The following is a 17,837-nucleotide window of genomic DNA, read 5'->3' as shown; positions in this document are numbered from 1 at the left end:
TAGAACTACTCCATCAAGCGCTTCGCAGGATGTATCAGCTGGACAGTATGGTAAGAAGCAATGCTTTCGCTGGCAATCATCTGTCTGGTCAGTCACGACTCACCACGCAACGTGACCATCGGCAGTGGCGACATTGGCATGCTATCCTTGCTTAATGCTACGGACGGCACCTTTGCGGCGAATGAGGTGAGAATTTCTTTTCGCYCATCAACTTGAATCTGCTTCAATCTTCACACTACCCGGCTTGCCCAATGCGGCACACACGTGGGCTTCGACCTAGCTCCTCTCATTTCACGACACCACGCCTTTGACGAGATTGTGCGAGAGCATGAGACCCCACGCTCACGGTGGAATGCATGGCAAAAACGAATCGAATCCATCACCTGCTGCTTTTGAGCACTCGATAGGCCACTCGCAGATCCTCCTGTTGGCCGTGTGGGCTCCCCGCGCCAGCACATCAAAATTGTCTCAAATCTTGAATGCTCAACTCACTCCGCCTTTGCAGGATTGTAGATGATCCCACGCGCTGCCGCCACCAAAGGCAGTGTGAGATATACCAACAAATCACATGTCGGGGTCACCGCGCGTGTGACCATGCTTCAGGCACAGCTGCACGACTAATCGTTCGTCRTACACGCAGCCGTCACGGCATGTTTATTGCCAGTCACCATGTTACATGAGACTCAGAGCGCTACTCTTGGTGGCCGCGTGGTAAGCGACCGGACCCAGGCAATGCAGATGATACTGTCTGACAGCGCAGCAAGTCATCTGTTCACCGCCGCGCCCGGTTGGTGGCTCATTCTTGTCTCTCCACACAAACCACCTATCAACCCCGCAGATCGGTTCCTGAGTGGTCTATTCGCGAGGCATTGATAAGACGAGAAGCGGATGTAATGTTGCTAATGGAAATAGCATCCTTTCCGCTCCGACAAACGCACGAGGAAAATGAATACTTGGGAGTACTTTGWCAATAAGCCAAGTTCACTGCATCGAGAAGTACCTCCAGAGTCCAGAACCTCCACACCGGCAGCTATCCGTCGCTGATCTGTCGGGGCCCTTCGTCGTTTCGACCTATTTGTTTCGGGTACGAGCATCTGAGAGTTATCGATGTGTCGTCACCTCCTTCTTTCTACTATTATCGCCAAGCAGCGAAATCAGCGGAGCGACCCAAACCTGACAAGGGAGTCACCATCGCCGTAAGTTAACCACTCTTAGACTACGAGGACTGATCTCGCGGCATTGGAATGTGACTGCATTGTCATGTCACGAGGCACGGTATGGCCTTGTCCTCCGCATCTCCGCATTCTCCCCACGGCGCGCCCGCCTTTGACGGAAAGGCGCCCGCTGTCCTTCCCCGGTCTCTGCCGTGCATGCGATTCATCTATGTGGCGTGCTATTGTCACACAAAGCCAACGACAAGAGGGTGTGAAGGTCCGCGGCAATGGAAAGACTTGACCCCTTGCCGCAAACGAACATCCCGTCCTTTCGCAGTGTTGGTATCTGCTTTTGGCTGCGGCTGCCAGCGCACAACAGAATCCTGAACAACAATCGCGGGAAAAGGTCATCTGCCACAAGGTCTCGCACCTGATCCCGATTCTGTCCTATTCCCGATGCTGATCCCGCCAAGACTAATTCCCTCCTCGGGTCGGCTTTGGAATAAGCTCCTGCGCATTCAGCCACACTTCAAGAATGCGCCGAACCCGCGGCGTCGGGAAGCTGAGCGATTTAGCCTGAAGATCTGAGAGACGATCTCCACGACAAACGTTCTGGGCTTTTGACGGGGTTGGGTGCGAGCTGAATGCAGTCACTAACAAACAACACCCCTGCGTTTGTTCTCGAGGCGATGCGACCTCGCATGTCCGGCTTGTGATGCGCCAAACATCGAGAAGCATATGTTTCGCCATACGACGGACATGTGCCTGAGAGCGAATCCGGATCTGGGGAAGACACGGACCTGAAAGAACAGAACCGTTTGGGTCAATGTGCTCGGGTGCTCACGTTTCGGATGCATCGCACGTTTTGCCATTTCATCATCTTTCCCACATAAAGAACCAGCATGCGTCGGACATGCAGGGCAAGGGTTATAGCATCTCGGCGCATTCGATTGGATTGCAATTTGTGGTGACAAACGTCATCGGGTAGGCCTGCTGAGATTATACGTGCATCATCTAGCCTCGTATTTGGCAGTAGGTGTTGGACTATATGTGATAGAAGGCATCGTCAGGCCGCCGTCCATGGAGGTGTCGAGGCGAGCTTCGATTTGCGATACGGAGCACTGCACTGGCCGTTCTCTGACAATATTCCAGTATCGCCCGACGGCCCATGTCGAATTCATCTCCCTGGTCGGCATTGATGCGCCGGTGCTTCATTTGCGCCACAACACAGAGCGCAATCATCCTCGCGCGTTGAATGGCAGAATTTCTGACTTCAAAGACTGCTTGTCCCGCTGCCCGATCACATGAAAATTGACAACGCCGGATTGATATCCCGACAAACGATCGCCGTTTCAAACGGGGCGCGTGGCGCGGAACGGTTCCCCAGCGGGTGGAAGGTTCCCGCCCGCTGATTGCAACGTCTGGCATTGCTATCCTCCGCACCAACAAGGTTGGTGATCTCCTTTAAACCGGAAGTTTTCTTTCGTTCCGTGGTCTCTTCGCTGTCCGAGCGTGGAGATTGCGGACAGACGAATCGGAGAGCCTGGCGACCAGTTCATTCTCGACAGTTGACGGATCTGTGGTATACGGTTGAACTCCATCTTCCCCACGGTGGGGAGGATGCGGGAGCCCACACACTGCGCAATACACGCTTGCAGGACTGGAAACCGGCGCTGGAAACAATTTCCGTTTGGCTATTGGACTTCTGGTGAGATGAGATTGGGGTTTGCGCGTTCCGCGATCGATCGATCTCGGGCTGTTTTGTTTCAATGTCTGGTGGGTTGCTGGCTTGGATGATGTTTACCAGCCACTGATGTAAGAAGCGTCCATCGGCCTGGTTACGATTCACAGATGAAACGGTTCGTATGTTGATGCAACTTTCCCTATTTTGCTCAACCTCCATTCATCAGCCACAGCAACGAGACTTTGAGAAGGCTGGGCRTTGGAAACATAGTGAATAAGGAGACTTGCAAGAGCTGGGAACTTGTCGTCATCTGGAGTGCGACCAATGTCCAAATCTGGGGTATGCGGAGAACAGATCTGAGTTCCATGGCGCGACCACAACAAAACACTTGAGACCTGGGGGTTAGTTAACCGTACTTCACTTCTTCGACAACTTCACCTTCCCCAGGTATGGCTAGTGAACCTGCGGGGTCTCCGACTATGATATCAATGGTTTCAAGATGGTAAGCAGCGCGGGCAGAAAGAGGCTGGAAGTGAGAAATTCTGGCCAATGACATGTATTGAGTTCATGATTTTAATTATGCATATCATCGCGCCCAGAGCTACCATGACCATCTCACCATGTCGGCAGACATCACTCGTAGCTGATCCGGGCTCTAGATACCATCTAGACATCAGTCAGTTGGACCTTGGAACACAGTTGCTGGCTCTCGGAACGCTTCGAAAGTCGATCTTGGACCTGATCGCATCAACGATGTTGAGATCCGCCATCCTTCAAGTGTACCGTCCACGGCTTCATCGTCTGCGCTCTTCTCGCCAAAATCCCGAACTCCGTCGTCGTCCTCAGGGATGGAGGCAATCACAATCAGTCCCGTATTCGAGGTAATCAATGAGATCGCCGAAAGTAGCACCTGCTTCGAGGACCCACTGGTTGGATCTGTCGCACGTGCTGCACTCCACATCTAGCTTCAGCGCAATTGCCGGCTGACGCAGCAGCATTTGCGATAGCTCCGGGACACGCAGCTCCTCATCGCCGCTCTCACTATCAATGTAGTACCAGAGCGAGAGGTCGATGTTATGGCCAGGTTGGAGCGACTCGGTGGAGTTGTTCCATCCAGGCCGATCGGAAACGTCGAAGAACATGACCTTGGAATAGCCTCGGAGGTAGGTAGGGCGACGTGTGGGGAAACCAAGCTCATTCCATACAGGCGCCAGTGTTATCGAAGGCTTAAGGAAGAGTGCTTGTTGGCAAGCTAGGGAGTCGGTGATGGTTGCCTTAAAAGTCTTGGAGACACGCTTACTAAGGAGCAACGTCTTGGTATCGAGGCCGAGCAGGATAGCTTCAAGGAGTTCGGTCGTGCCGAGTACCTTGTCGCGCGCTGCGTGCTTAAACTTCCCGGTTGGTCGAGCTATGCCATTTATCATGGCGTCTTTCTTGTAAGTAGTGGTGGTTATAGCGGTGTCCATCGAAGGCTCGGCCTCAAGTGCCTCGAGTGCGAGTTTGCTCTTCGTAGGTGGCTCTATCACAAGTGCTAGGCTACGATGTTAGCAAGTTGGGGACAAGCTTGGAGTTGACTCTGTCTTTACCTCGACAACTTTGCGCGATGTTTGCAGGAAAAGAAGAAGCGCAGGCACTAGAACTGCTGATGTTTATAAATGGTCTTAAGGCGTTCTTGTCACGGGGAGTGACTAGGCAGCACCGCTTGCTGCTGAAGATTTCAGGCCGGATTGGGAATCATTATAGAGTGAACGGACAGAATGAATAGTGGAGTGCACCTGGTGGTCGAACTGTGCCTTGCCTTTCCGGGCGGCAATCCAAATCCACAAGTGTAGCCACGAAGGTAGAGACCCCATGCAGAGGCCAGCACTGCATAGTCGAGCGGTCATGTGGCCTTCCTCCATTCCAAACCAGAGACTTGAGAGCGTCACCTCACCTTGGTCATACTGGCAGAAGAAGAGCATGAAGTATCGAATTCGGGAAAAAGGGGTCAAAACCACAACACCAGCGAAACACGACAGTATGCTTCAAAAGTGATCCTGATTACTCTTCACACCTATAAGAATGATTCCAGAAGGCACAAAGGCTACATCATCATCGTGGCAAAAGTTTGCTCTACCCCAACCCTAACCCTGGACCTTTCATGTGTGTCCTCCTGATCGTCTCGCTCTCAATGCAGGACATTTCGAGACGCTTCCAGGCATCAGCCATGACGTTCAGCACTGTGGAGACTAGGTTCCGAGCGTCTACTCAAGGTAGTCATGATTCCTTCTGAGTGAAATACAGCAACATTGCACATCCTGACCGCGACTACGGCCATCATGGCCAACTGCCACCTTCCGAGGTCTCTTACAACCCTTTTTCCGTATGCGCAATAGGAATAGAGGCACTGTCTCTCAGTCTTTCGTGCGAGGCGTCCGCATTCTTCTCAAAACACGGCCCCTTGTCCTGACTTGTACAAGTCCCATGAGGCTCTCGTTCAAAAGTCGCAGCCTTGTCGCCAGTCATAATGTAGAAAACGTTCGCTGCATTCGCCAGTTCTTGTGGATTTCAGCTTTGCGTTTGCACGAATTGTCGAAAGTGGCTATCTTCGTCTTGCTATTGAAAGCGCGGTTCAGACCTGTCCTTCTTGCATCCTTGCAGAGGTCACCAGGTCTCGCATCAACACCATCGGCCGAGACATCCAGCGTGGTGTAACAAGTGACGTTGGCGTATCTTACGAAATCGAAGGACTCATATCTCACGCGGTAGAGGCCGGGTTGTTGGATCCAAAGTTTGATCTCCTCCTCGACGCCTCATCTCTCCCTGACTGTCGCGTGATGCCAGATGGTTGCCGTTCTTTGCCAGCATTCTCGGGTAACTCTTGAAACTCCTTGCATTTGGTCCACACGTTGCATTCAATATTGTCAATGTCGTTGTCCAGCAGCACATCACATATTCTGTTGGTGCAGTGCAAATAACACCAATGCTGCTCCATGCTCAATTCATCTCGTTCCTTCACCACATTCACCACCTTCGCCTTGCTGACCACCCTGGCCTTTCACGTCCGGTGGCATGCCTTCACCCAGCTTGTTCGACTGTTCCGTATTTTGCCCTGCCTGGAAATGGCGAGTAGTAAGAAAAAATGACCAAGTGTGGCAAACGCAAGTAAGCAACAGCAGGTTCCCGCAAGAAGTAAGTGTCGACGCTCACTCGAACATCTGCCGGACATTCAAATTCACTCGCTTACCTTTCATCCAGCCTCTCCAGTGCTCGAAGCGACCTTCCTCATCCTTTTCCGACCGGCATGGCCAGTCTTCCATCCAGTTTGGACAAGTACCTTCCAGCACTTTCGGGACGCCATGCCAGGCGTATCTGCTCTCGCCACTCATGAGCACCGCATCGCCGGATCGCAGTCGAATCGTGGCCACTCTCGGTGCTTCGTCTTGAGATTCGCCTTCGAGACCAGCTATGAATAGCGCATCGCAACCTAGAGATATACTGACCAGCGGTCGATTGCACTCCTCGCTGACATCTCGATGTAGACTCAAGGTGTCGCCAGGTGAGTAGAGGTTCACGATTGCGGCCTCTGCTTTCATGGGGAAGACATCTTCTATCAGCTGCTTGATATCCGACGGAAATGCTGGAGGCGGGCCAGATGGGTATACTTTCTTGGTCCAGTCGTATTGGCCTCCGAGGGTGGCCCAGCGGAGTTTCTTGTTGAGAAATTGCTCATTTGTGATCGACTTGTGGACGTCTGGGTTGAGCGGTTGAAAAGTGCATCCTGATGTAGAGCGGTCGAAGAAAGAGCTTGGTATTTCTCTCGTGGAAGGAGGGTACGGAACATGGTAATGCATATGCACGTTGGTCTGATGTTTGGGATTGCATAGATCCCTGTGTAGAAGTCTTTCAAGCAATTCAAACTGGACTTCGACCGGGAGTAATGACGGGTAGATATACAGACCTACCTACTTACTTAGACATTCATTTGGGAAAACGTTTTACTAGCTGCGTCGGCATCTTACCAGGAACATCGGGGACTTCGTACATCGCCATGGGCGAGTCTTCAATGTTCGAGTCACTGTTCATGAAGCGCATAAAAGCTTGACGCATCTCTGGAGGGAGATCAAGGCATCGTTTGAGCCAGAGATTGGTCTCGGCGTTACCGTCCTGGAATTGCACCAGATCTGGATCCTCATCAAGCAAGTTTGCACAGGCTTTGTGAAAGTGTTTGTAGACAGCGCGTATCTCATTCGGGGGCTTTGCGCGTGCATCCAGTATGTTGTCCATGGTCTCAAGGCCGATGTTAGAGAAGAGGAGGATTGAGGTGATGAAGGTGAGGTGCAATCAAAGCTGTAGAAATTTGCCAAGACATTTCTAGTGGCGGAAGTCGCGTCATCCTCGAACTTTGGACGCGTCGGCAGCGCTTCCTGGAGCCTTGACCGAGACATGCACCTCACCTTCTTGCAATATGAGAAGATGCCCGATCCTACAGTCTACAAAAGGACGTCCGCAGCGCCGAAGCAAGTCAAATTTCCAGCCCGACGACACAACACCCGCTCTGGGGCATCTCGAGCCGTCCCCCAGAAGCTCAAGAGACAATCCACCTTGACGCAATTGGACTTTGTCAGTACTCCGCACAGTGCAGATCAAGTCATTTCCGTCTCGAGCGACGAAGATGAGGAATACGCAGCGCCGAAGCCAAAGAAGCGGAGGAAAATGGGGAAAAAGTCTCGCGATCAATCCACTCTGACGCAGAATTGGCGGCGAGTAGTTAGAGACTCGGAAGAGGAAAGTGGTGGCGAATTGGGAGAGTGGGAGGAAGAAGCCAGCACCATGGAAAGTCCGCATGCGAGCAAAGCGCAAGACACACAAGGAGCTGCCTCGTACTTCTATGGCCGAGTGCTAGAAGTGTCCTCGGAGATGCAAGAGCCGGTGGAGGATGGGGATTCCGTGGCCAGTCCRGCTTTCATGCAGCACAGAATGCTCGTCGCGTCGTCCAATCCTGGCGACGGGAGCACGAGACCATCGACTGCAGAGTCCAGAGCCAATCCAAGAACGCCAAAGACGGCTCGCAGGACCGAAGTACCCTCGTCGCAAACTCCATCCAGCGCTATTCTGTCTGTTCGGCATTCTCGAACGAATCGAGAGTTTGGTGTCTCACCTCTGAAGGAACGTAGCTGTACTCCAACGCCTCTTAAGAAGTCGCCACGCAGTCAGACCAGTTCTCCCAGCAAACGAATACTCAAACACATGGAATCGGACATACATAAGATGTATGACCCTGCGTTTGATCATGAGCCGGCCGAGCCTTGGAAAGCTGAGACCATCTCCTCGCCGCGACAGAAGCATCCTCCTACTCCAGTTGAACGGCGACTAATGCGAACCACGACCGTGCAGGACTCGCAGGAAGACCTGGCGGTAGATGCGCCAACAGATCCCAAAGTTGAAAGGAGAAGTCTAAAGCGGACATCTACTGTTCTTGATTCAGAGGACGAACCAGATCTGGACGAGATGGACGTTGATAACGACAACGATAACGATGATGGTGAAGATGGGGATGAAGATAACACTGTGCTGCCCGTGGAGCCCGAAATAGCTACCAAGCTCGATCCCCATAAACCGAAGCATCCCGGGATGGACATGGACCGAGTAGAAACACAAATCCCTCAAGCCAGCCAGACACATGTAGAGGACCACCAGACTGATGAAGAGATGTACTTCGATGCAGAGGAAGGAGAGCACAGTCACGTATCCAACTATCCTGCGTCGCCACATCAGCAGACCTTTGACCCTGTCAACGCAGCGTTGGACCGAGATGCAGCTAGATTCGGGCATGGACCGACGCAGCTGGCAACTCAGCATCACTCTTATGCTGGATTCGGGGACCTCGAAGATCAAATAGACTTTCAAAGCTATGAGCATAGAGAAGAGGGCGACGACGCAGAGATGCATCCCGACAATCTAGCGGACGAATATGAAGAGCGCGTGGAAGACAGCCAGCCTGAGTTTGTGGCTGACAGCCCTGTGGCTGGAGTCGACCCCGAGACGCAGTTTGTTGCTGACAGCCCACCGGCTGAGTTGCAATACGATCCATCGCCAGAGCTCGGTATTYGGACACAAGCACCTGTGAATGCTAGAAATGGAGGGTCCGCGCGCGCTCCCGTTGAAGGAGACTACATGCAATCTATGGTGGCAGTTTCCGGTGCAGAGGACATTGAGCTACCAATGCCAACCTCGCCGAGGCTACCCAGACCTTCGCAGGTCAGCACAGTTGTATCGACCCAGCGGACAGCGAGTCGGCCGAGTTCCCGACATGGCAATACGCCAACGTCACCCCAGAAGTCTGCGGCGTGGGAAAACACGTTCTCCAGCTCTCCTTTTCCCATGCCTCCGGAGAGCTGGCGTGGAGCGCAGTCGTACAAAGATTTGGAAACACAGTCGAGTGGCATTCTGGATTTCAGTTTACCACCACCGCCACCATTGCTATCGTCTTCAAAGCAGACGCCTGCAAGCTCGTCGCGGTGAAGCGATGGCCACGGCAGCGCACATCGCACCTGTCGAATGAGATGTGACTGATTTACAGTATAGCGATGGTTACAACAGTCCATGAAAGCGTGCATCGCTAGCTAGTTGAGAACATCATCAGACACACGAGGCAACTACATTGCTTCGCATGACCCGAAGAATCACAGAATAGTTAAGTTAGTAGCCACTCAAAACGCTTTCGGTGCTGCGCTCAGAGGTACGTTCTCACCATTCCAATGTGGTCCGTGCATGTCCCGTTTCGGTGTTTTTTTCTCTTGCTATTGAACAAAGATCCATTGTTGTCGACCCAAATTCTGTCGGCAGACAGATCGCAAGATGGAGGTCTTTCAGTACTCTCCTTCCTTCTTTAACGACAATAAATCAATACGATGGAGCGACTCAGACGAGAATGGAGAAAYCTCATGCTTAAACTCTATGGACCACCTCCTGCCCCCATTGCAGACATCATCCCATTTGGTGATCCGCCTTCGACTACTCCCCAGGCTCCTCCCAAAGATCTCACCGTCGGCAAAGGTCGCAAATCACGCCGACGCCGAAAGTCTTCTCGCAGTATCATCAAGAAAAAAGTCAAACCACTCAAATTATGTCGCGAGATCAAAGACTACGCCATCCGGCTCGAAAAGCTCGTCGCCGGCTACGGCGCTCTGGAGCGTATAGAGCAAGAGAAGCTGGATGCCGGCTACCTGATCGCACAGCACCTAGCGAGTGCAAATAGTGACAGCGAAGATGCACCTCTGGATGATCTTCTCGACCAGCAAGCTTCTCTAGAACTCGCAATGACGGCGAAGTTGAATAAGCTTGTCTCCCACGCAAATTGCTTGATGGATTCCGTGGAAGCGCAAGCGGGTCGCGCTCCGTTACCGCCACCTTTGATCCTGCAATTACAGCGGTACGACGATGCACGAGAGGCGTATGTGGGATGGAGAGTAACCGAGGCGGAGGAGGAGGAGGAAGAGCAGGACTTGAAGAAAATTGAAGACACTTTTTCCCAAGTGAATAGCGCGAAGAAGCTCACGCCGAGGAAAGGGAGAGGATGGAAGCCTTCTCAAAGTAAGTTGTAAACATCCGAGGTCTTCAGGTTTGAACTGTGCTAATGATTTCGTCTAGCTTTGTTGAGAAGCATGGAAGACCGTGAGGCGGGGATTAGGAAGCGGAGACGGGTGATGGAAATTTGTAACATGACTATGACGAGTGAGCTGAGGAGGTTATGTGAGGAGGAAGCACCGGAGACGTTGCAACATCCTGTTTTTAGACCTGTTGATTCGAGGCTTGCGAATTTGAGGCGATAGGGTTCTAGGAAGGACTGATATAGGCAGAATTGTATAGATGGCTTTGGATCAAGGCACGCAGAGATCGTCAATTTTCGCGCAGCTAGCTACAGAGGAATACAACAAGTCAAAGTCACCATTTTGCTTTCCAGCCTATCTCGCGGTTGTCTAGTAAGGGAATCGACCACGGTAGCCGCACTTTGTGTCGCAAGCAGTGAGATCACGATCTCCGTCACTTTCGTCRCTCAGACCACCCACATATCCTCGGCTTTGGTACGGGCTGTACACAATGGCGTCGTCGTTATCGTTAGAGGCCGATTGGTACATTCTCGCTCTAAGCATTACTTCCGCAAGGCAATCGGCGAGAAAGATGGATCGCCGTTGCTTATTCGTTGCTGACTGGGCCGCGCCCGACGACGAGGGCTTCTCGGTGGCCTCATACCGGACGTGAGACTTCGAAAAGCGTCCGGATACCCCTTTCCGAAGGGGATGGATTCCATCCTGACCAAGTCGTTGGGCCCAGCGCCATGTGTCTCCCTTTGCCATTGTAGGTTGGACTTTGGGACTGCACGATCCGGTCGTTGGTCTCACTTGCAACTTTGATCCACCAAGCATCGCAAAGCTTCTCGCAGTACATGTCTCGTAGCTTCGGCATCAAAGCGACGTCTTGAGCGCAGTAGTCGAGTATTTCCTGCGACAAGGGACGCTGGTCAAACACTGCGTAACTACCGCCACGAGCAGGATCGAAGAGCTTTCGACCATTGTCTTTGACTTTCTGCCAGTCACTTTTCTCGGTGTAGGTGATGGTCGGGATAGCGTCGATGCACTTGGCTAAACCGTTGACGCAACGTTTGGATAAGTTGCGTGTGGCCAGCTCCATTAATTGCAGATCTTCGATCCCGGCAACGCGGATTCCAAACAAATTGTAGAGGGCGTCTGAGTCGTTGCGGATGTCGAAGAAGACTTTGATGATCTCCTGTGACTCGAGGACAGTCTTGAGAGTACGGCTGTTGGATCCACTTGTATTGAATGCTTGGTCCTTGAGGGTCGTTACATCGATGAGATACAACTTCTGCTGAGAATGAACCAGTATCGTCATTAAGGATAGCGTGCCATGGCGGGAGAGGTTGTTTCCTTCAAGGTCGACGTAGAGACTAGGAGGTTGACCCTGACAGTTGCCCAAGCCATCAAGGAAGGCGACAAGTGCGGCAGTAGTATCAATGAGTTCGGGACGCATGATTGAAACGATTAGCCAGCTAGAGTGCTTGACGTTGTTCTTCGATCTCAGAATGTCTCAATATATGTCTTGATCGTCGCTTTCGTCTAACGTATCAACGGGGACATCGTTCGGTTGGCAAGTTGATCCCTCGATTGAGCACTGTCGGATAAGCAGACTTCTTTCTACTGGTTCTTCAATAGCGCATTGAATCATACGACACCTGCTTCTTCTCTTTCAACGAATTGGATGTCTTCGGAGGAGCGTTCAAGCAAGTAGCTCGCTGCCTGAGCTGTAAAGTTGAGGCATACCATTCGCGCCAGCCAATGGGAGAGCTTCACAGCTTGAAGCTCGCGATGACGCTCTGCAGTAAGGGACTCCGTCTACTTCGCATTCACCTACATATGGTCGCCCAGTTTCCGCCGTCTGTTTCTCTTTCTCTTTCTCTTTTTTCTGTAGTCGCCCCTTGGAGGGCGAGTTCGTCCACTCATTGAGCGCACTGTTTTGTGTTTTGTCTGTGCCGGCTCAATTTCTTTCTGAACTGCGGCTCTCACGGAAAGCAGGTCCTCCTGGTTCCAGTCCTCATCTGAGAGGCTCCTATTTCAAGTCACACCACTTTGGTAAATACCGGACGTGAAGACCTTCTACATCACTATCAGCAGCAGGATAATCCGACCGTTGACCCTTCGTGGCTGTCCGGGAATCGTGGGCCTTTGCCATCCTGGAACCATCCAGAGCCAAGTACTACTCCTGCTGGACAGGGGAGCACAGTTCTCAGAGATAGTCAGCCACCCAATGCACAGAGTTCTGCGTTTTACAGGCCTCCAGGCCATACTCCACTCGTTACATCACAATCAGAAGAAGTCGGTCCAGCGCCTAACCCTACTCCTCGATACAACCCGCGACTTGATGCTAGGGACTGGCCTCGACAGTGCCAGCTCTGCACCAAAGTATTCGCAAAACCGTACCTCCTCAAGTAAGTTAGCCCAGGCTGTATTGCCAAATACTATGCTAATCGACTCGTAGCAAGCATCTCAAGCAACATACCCGTCCTTACAAATGTCAGCACGCGGACTGCAAGCAGAACTTCCAGTTCCAGGCGGATCTCGATCGTCACCGGCAGGCCGTCCACGAAAAGCAGGCGGACGGCGCATGCTATTGTCCGTTTGCTGGCTGCAAGTACTCCAAAGAAGGCGGGAAAAGTATGAGGGAAGACAATCTGAGGCGGCATGTGCGAACGCAGCATCGGTCATAGGCCTGAGTATCGTAGAAGTTTCAATTCCATGGCGTTTTCGACACATCAGGTCTTCTTTCATATTCCGTGCTGTCTTCCAGTCACCTCGAACATCTCTCAGGAGCTCATATTCTCTTGTAATGACCAATAATCGATGGCAAGTGGTGAGATGAGATCTTGTCGCGTATCGCGCAGCTTCACTGACGCGGTGGAGTTGACGTGATCAGGGAGCATACTCATGCATTCCTTGTTGCCACGTGGACCGGAAGCGCCTGAGCTGCGGCAATACAGATCACGCCGGTCGATCCTCTGCGTCGAAAGATGGGCAAAAAATGCTTGTTGATGTCAATCTTGCCCAAGGAGTAAAAGCCGGGACGCGGGATGAAGACCCACGTTCCCAATCGGGTTAGACTAGAATAGAATCGTTGCCWACTTGCATCATCGAACGCGACATCACTTCACTCGCCTTCGTCCTTCAAAAATGGACAGTCCGTGATCCCTTCACCAGCCTCAGCCTACCGGCTGACCATCATGGCGGCGAAAATGTTCCGCCTGGTGGCTCGGGGTCGTCCCGGTCACTTGCCCAGACGATGTAACATTCCTCTGCAGCAATCACGCACTTTCTTTGGACTGGGAGAAATCGCCGGAGTCTTGGCCAATCCGGCAGAGACAGTTCGACAGATCAAAGAGAGCAAAGAAATGCTTGAAAAGGCAAAGGAAGAGAACAAGTTGGAGCAAGAATCGAAGAGAATCCCGCGGAAGCACACCTTTAGCAAGCTGCCTGGATTTCATGGACGGGAGACTGAACAAGCCATGCTGAGGAAGGTCCTGGCTGGCAATCCACAACTCAATGTGATGTTTGGCGCTACGAGTGTAGGCAAAACTGCTCTTCTCCGGGAAGTGCTTGCCACTGATGATTACTTCGTCATCAAATTCGACTTGAGGATCTCCGGGTTCGCAGACCTACGGAGTTTATATTATGCACTATGCGAACAGTTCCAGACTGTTTTCGACGAGATGAACGACGATGAGATGGAAAAACTATCGATTGCTTTCAAACATCTAATGCTCAACATGGATGAGAAGCCTCTGGAGTACGCCGTTTCTGTTGCTGATATTGCCAATTTGATGGAGACTTTGCAGTCGTGCCTGTTGAGATATCTCAACTATGACCCGCAAGCCAGGGCGGACGAAGCCAAGAAGGCTGCCAATCAGGACGACAACCATGAAGGCGAGGCTCAACAGGACGGCGACCCACCGGCACGCAAGATTCCGCCACCAGAGAACAGTTCCAAGAAGTCCGGACAAACAGAACAAAGTAGAAAAGATACCACTGATGGAAAAGAACCAAGAATAATGAAGAAGCGCCCAGTTGTTGTAGTGTTTGACGAGGCACATAAGCTCCCGGCCTTGATCAACGACCAACTCAGCCTGAAGGTGCTCTTAGACACGTTCTTAGTGCTCACAAAGCAAGATAGGCTGTGCCATGTCATCTTGTCCACCAGTGATCCGTTCTTCCAGCACTTTCTACGCTCCATGAACGTCGGACATCACTCACATATCTTGACAGTCGGCGACTGTACCGAGGAAGAGACTTTCTCATACATTCGTGAGCAAGTTCTGCCCACTGTCCCCGATGAGATGAGAGGCCAGCTCAACGTGAAAGATGTGTACGAAGCGTTTGGAGGCAAACTCAGTCATATCAGCGACTATGTAAGCRTCTGGGTCAATACCGCCGGGGGGACCACACCCTGCCAAAGTGCCATATTCACCCAAGCTTACACACTCCTCCAATTCCACCTGACTCACGAGAGTTTTGATACTTACTCACCGCTTTCGACGGCCACGTCGTGGAGCGCTGACGATAAAACGCAATTCTCACGGAAAGATCTATTGCGGGTTATGCGGTATCTCGTGAAGCCACCTTATTCCCTGCCATACTTTCAGCTTTGCAAGGAGATTGGGACCGCACAAGTTGACGCGATGGTCAAGACGAGAGTTTTGGAGCTTCGATGGACGAAGACGATTTCCCCTGAACAGGGTTGGATTGAGAGGGTGTGGAGTAAGGATGGAGTCGAGCGTCCACTGCTGCTTCCGATGACGAGGATCATGAGGAGAGCAATGGAAGTTTGTCTGAAAGAAGAGGATGAGAGGAGGACTGTCGAAGATGGTGCTAAACAGGATGACGAGAGGCAAGCTCGAGGCAAAGATTGAGTATATTCATCGGTTGAACGAGATGTTTAGATACCATGGATCCCGCGGCAATGCCGATCATTTCCAAGCTGTTGAATGAATAGGATCTGAGCAACGACCGAAGAGCCCGCCGAATATTTCTGGTACATCTGGTGACCTCCGCACATGCAGCATCCGTCGGGAACGCTCTGTTCGATAGACATCTCATCGATAGGAGGCCGYTCGGGTTTCCGTATGATCAGACCTCTGTAGTAATGACCTCGTTAACCGACTTTCATGTCCATGGATCGGGTCTGACCGGGCTAGGTAGTTGGCCCATAACGCTCATGAAATCTTCTCTCTGCCTTGCGACCTCCCCCTCCAACGCTTCCCTATATTCATATTCTCTATCGATATAGACCCCTCTTCCTCCYGAGCATATCGTCGCTGCGGAACTATTGACACTACCCTTGGGCCTACGTGACCTTGGCTGACCGAAACTCCTTTCTTGTGCATGCTTTGTCACTCGGCCTCTGGCAACGGTTCTTGCCCATTTCCTAATGCTTCTCATGCCACGATCATCTGCACCCGGAGTTTCATCACTTGCACTCGTACCTCCACTTGCAATCGGACTCCCACTTGCTGCGAATTCTGTTGAGTCGAAGGGTAGATTGTCCATTCCATTTTTCTCGGCTTCTGCTCGCCACCACTCGTAGTTGAGGCGGCTCGTTCGAAGACGTTCTTCATTCTCCTGCTGCTTTGCCTCCAGCGAAAGTTCTTCCTCCTGGGCATAAAACTCTTCCCATTGTTGTTTCGTGGCCTTTGGACGGGTGAACATGAAATTCACATACATAAGCTGATATTCGGGAATAGTACGTGACGCCGCAACTTCCCAGGACGACAAGGAGTCGCGAGCTCTTTCGATCTCTGCCACGAACACTTCTCTTTCTGCTTCTTCTTGGGGAATTTGGACCGTGATGGGTCGCCCCTGATCGTGCACGGGACGGGTAGTGATGCTGGCATTGGAGCTCTCGCTATCGGAACCACTCGACGACCAACCCCGAGAAGGCAAGACCCCAGTTTCGAATAGAAGAGGTGCCACACGGTCGATCAGTAAGGCTTCTGTCCGTGACGACTCCGCTGCTCGTTGCCGTTCAATCTCTGTCTTCCTAACCTCGAACTCGGTCCTGCATCTTTTCTCATTCTCTAATGCCTCGGCTATAGATGGAGTCCTGGTACACGATCCTTTCCCCCGTGCTGCTCTACTAGCAGCTATGTAAGCATCGCGAGATGCGCGAAAATCTGCTCCCGGCGCTTCGAGATCTTTGAGTCGTGTCGAGCACATTGCATTCCGTCGGAGGAAGGACCAGAGCGTTCCATTGTTGTCGAATCCGACAATCTTGCCGTTCTCACAGTCATCAATCAAGCCATCTAAATCTCTATAGACCTGCGATAGCACACGATCTCGGTGCCGCAGCACTATCGGGACCTTGATCAATGCTGTTGTTAAACGTTCCTGACTCTCGTCCAGCAGTTGCCGAGCATCCTCTCGCTCCTGTGAATACTTGTGCTCACAAGGACCGATGAAGCCGAWGCTAGCAGCAAAGTCAAGCTAAAGGATTAGCAATTGTGTGGCAGTTGGTATGGAACCACTTACAAAGACAGTTAAAACGTCTATATGGCTTTGTGCCTCAGCAACGATGCGTCGCAGATCGATCACTGAGCTCTCAAGCTCTTGGTGTACAATATGTCGCTCTACAGCTTGGATGAGCGCTTCAAAAGTATCGCCGGGTAGTCCTAGTCTTCCTCTTGGCGTACTATGATCTTCGTCTGGTTCTGATTGTGTTGAATCGGATGAAATCTCGCTGACATCGATGCCGAACAATTGTTTCAGCCAGGTGGGAACCACAAACATGCTGTCCTCCACGGTCTTACAGAGTTGTCTGCGTTAGAACCCGATATTGGATAGTTAAAAGCGACTGAGAATCCAATGCCGCCGCAAACGGCAATCTAGACGGCCATCCTTTGTTCAAGCCGCCCTTTGTTCCCAAAAGCCCCTTTAATCGCTCTTCCTGGGCTCGTGGCTTCCGGAATGTAGCTCGGAAATGACGTGTAGACGTCCTCAGTCCAAGATAAGAGAGCCGTCAAGATCACCATGGATCTTTGAGCCTAAAAGAGTCACTGGTCAGCTTCCCATCTTCTGTTTGCCCGATTTCCTGCTGTTCGTTTCGTCCTTGAACCTGCTCTCCCGCTTCTCCGGCACAGCTGCAAGTCGCGAAGTAAAGTCAGTCTACGTAGAGTTGTAGAATGTTAAAAGGTTTCGCTTGCACGCGCAGCATTGAGCCGTTTACATGGACAGAGAGCTCAGCGATTGCTGTGCCTCATCCAAGGCCGGTTACGTGGTGTCATTTCGTACCCCAACCACCAAATGAGTGTAGCAGATTGACTTTAGAAGACCACTCGCTACGAGCAATGAAAACTCGCGAATTGAATTCACAAGATTCGTCAAAATGTGAGGATTTCCCAGGGCATGATCTTTGGATGAGAACTTAGCCGCAAGCTAGATGTCGACACTGCGTGAATC

At 51.8% G+C, this 17,837-nt stretch overlaps 9 protein-coding genes; 5 read left to right on the top strand and 4 right to left on the bottom strand.

Moving 5' to 3' along the window:
- Window positions 1-669: 669 nt before the first annotated feature.
- On the top strand, window positions 670-974 carry RCC_08917 (uncharacterized protein; the record flags this gene model as incomplete). XM_023774162.1 has 2 exons in its annotated part: window positions 670-711; window positions 765-974. The coding sequence occupies 2 exons, from the start codon at window positions 670-672 to the stop codon at window positions 972-974; spliced, it is 252 nt and encodes an 83-aa protein (XP_023629930.1).
- A 2,706-nt stretch (window positions 975-3,680) lies between these two features.
- RCC_08916 (uncharacterized protein) lies at window positions 3,681-4,262 on the bottom strand (the record flags this gene model as incomplete). Its single annotated transcript, XM_023774161.1, has 1 exon — window positions 3,681-4,262. One exon carries the CDS (start codon window positions 4,260-4,262, stop codon window positions 3,681-3,683), a length of 582 nt encoding a protein of 193 aa, XP_023629929.1.
- A 1,761-nt stretch (window positions 4,263-6,023) lies between these two features.
- Window positions 6,024-7,104, bottom strand: RCC_08915 (related to oxidoreductase, 2OG-Fe(II) oxygenase family family; the record flags this gene model as incomplete). XM_023774160.1 has 2 exons in its annotated part: window positions 6,024-6,778; window positions 6,840-7,104. The coding sequence occupies 2 exons, from the start codon at window positions 7,102-7,104 to the stop codon at window positions 6,024-6,026; spliced, it is 1,020 nt and encodes a 339-aa protein (XP_023629928.1).
- Window positions 7,105-7,263: 159 nt separating this feature from the next.
- On the top strand, window positions 7,264-9,342 carry RCC_08914 (uncharacterized protein; the record flags this gene model as incomplete). Its single annotated transcript, XM_023774159.1, has 1 exon — window positions 7,264-9,342. The coding sequence occupies one exon, from the start codon at window positions 7,264-7,266 to the stop codon at window positions 9,340-9,342; it is 2,079 nt and encodes a 692-aa protein (XP_023629927.1).
- A 422-nt stretch (window positions 9,343-9,764) lies between these two features.
- Window positions 9,765-10,652, top strand: RCC_08913 (uncharacterized protein; the record flags this gene model as incomplete). XM_023774158.1 has 2 exons in its annotated part: window positions 9,765-10,413; window positions 10,471-10,652. The coding sequence occupies 2 exons, from the start codon at window positions 9,765-9,767 to the stop codon at window positions 10,650-10,652; spliced, it is 831 nt and encodes a 276-aa protein (XP_023629926.1).
- A 415-nt stretch (window positions 10,653-11,067) lies between these two features.
- Window positions 11,068-11,868, bottom strand: RCC_08912 (uncharacterized protein; the record flags this gene model as incomplete). The annotated part of the gene is made up of 1 exon (XM_023774157.1): window positions 11,068-11,868. The coding sequence occupies one exon, from the start codon at window positions 11,866-11,868 to the stop codon at window positions 11,068-11,070; it is 801 nt and encodes a 266-aa protein (XP_023629925.1).
- Window positions 11,869-12,642: 774 nt separating this feature from the next.
- RCC_08910 (uncharacterized protein) lies at window positions 12,643-13,055 on the top strand (the record flags this gene model as incomplete). XM_023774156.1 has 2 exons in its annotated part: window positions 12,643-12,823; window positions 12,874-13,055. The coding sequence occupies 2 exons, from the start codon at window positions 12,643-12,645 to the stop codon at window positions 13,053-13,055; spliced, it is 363 nt and encodes a 120-aa protein (XP_023629924.1).
- Window positions 13,056-13,612: 557 nt separating this feature from the next.
- RCC_08909 (uncharacterized protein) lies at window positions 13,613-15,295 on the top strand (the record flags this gene model as incomplete). Its single annotated transcript, XM_023774155.1, has 1 exon — window positions 13,613-15,295. One exon carries the CDS (start codon window positions 13,613-13,615, stop codon window positions 15,293-15,295), a length of 1,683 nt encoding a protein of 560 aa, XP_023629923.1.
- A 253-nt stretch (window positions 15,296-15,548) lies between these two features.
- RCC_08908 (uncharacterized protein) lies at window positions 15,549-17,168 on the bottom strand (the record flags this gene model as incomplete). XM_023774154.1 has 2 exons in its annotated part: window positions 15,549-16,865; window positions 16,911-17,168. The coding sequence occupies 2 exons, from the start codon at window positions 17,166-17,168 to the stop codon at window positions 15,549-15,551; spliced, it is 1,575 nt and encodes a 524-aa protein (XP_023629922.1).
- Window positions 17,169-17,837: the final 669 nt, after the last annotated feature.

This window comes from Ramularia collo-cygni, assembly GCF_900074925.1.
Source record: "Ramularia collo-cygni strain URUG2 genome assembly, contig: RCC_scaffold16, whole genome shotgun sequence".
In the NCBI taxonomy this organism is placed as follows: domain Eukaryota; kingdom Fungi; phylum Ascomycota; class Dothideomycetes; order Mycosphaerellales; family Mycosphaerellaceae; genus Ramularia; species Ramularia collo-cygni.
The sequence above is the reverse complement of the archived record's forward strand: the minus strand, read 5'-3'. Positions and strand labels throughout refer to the sequence as shown.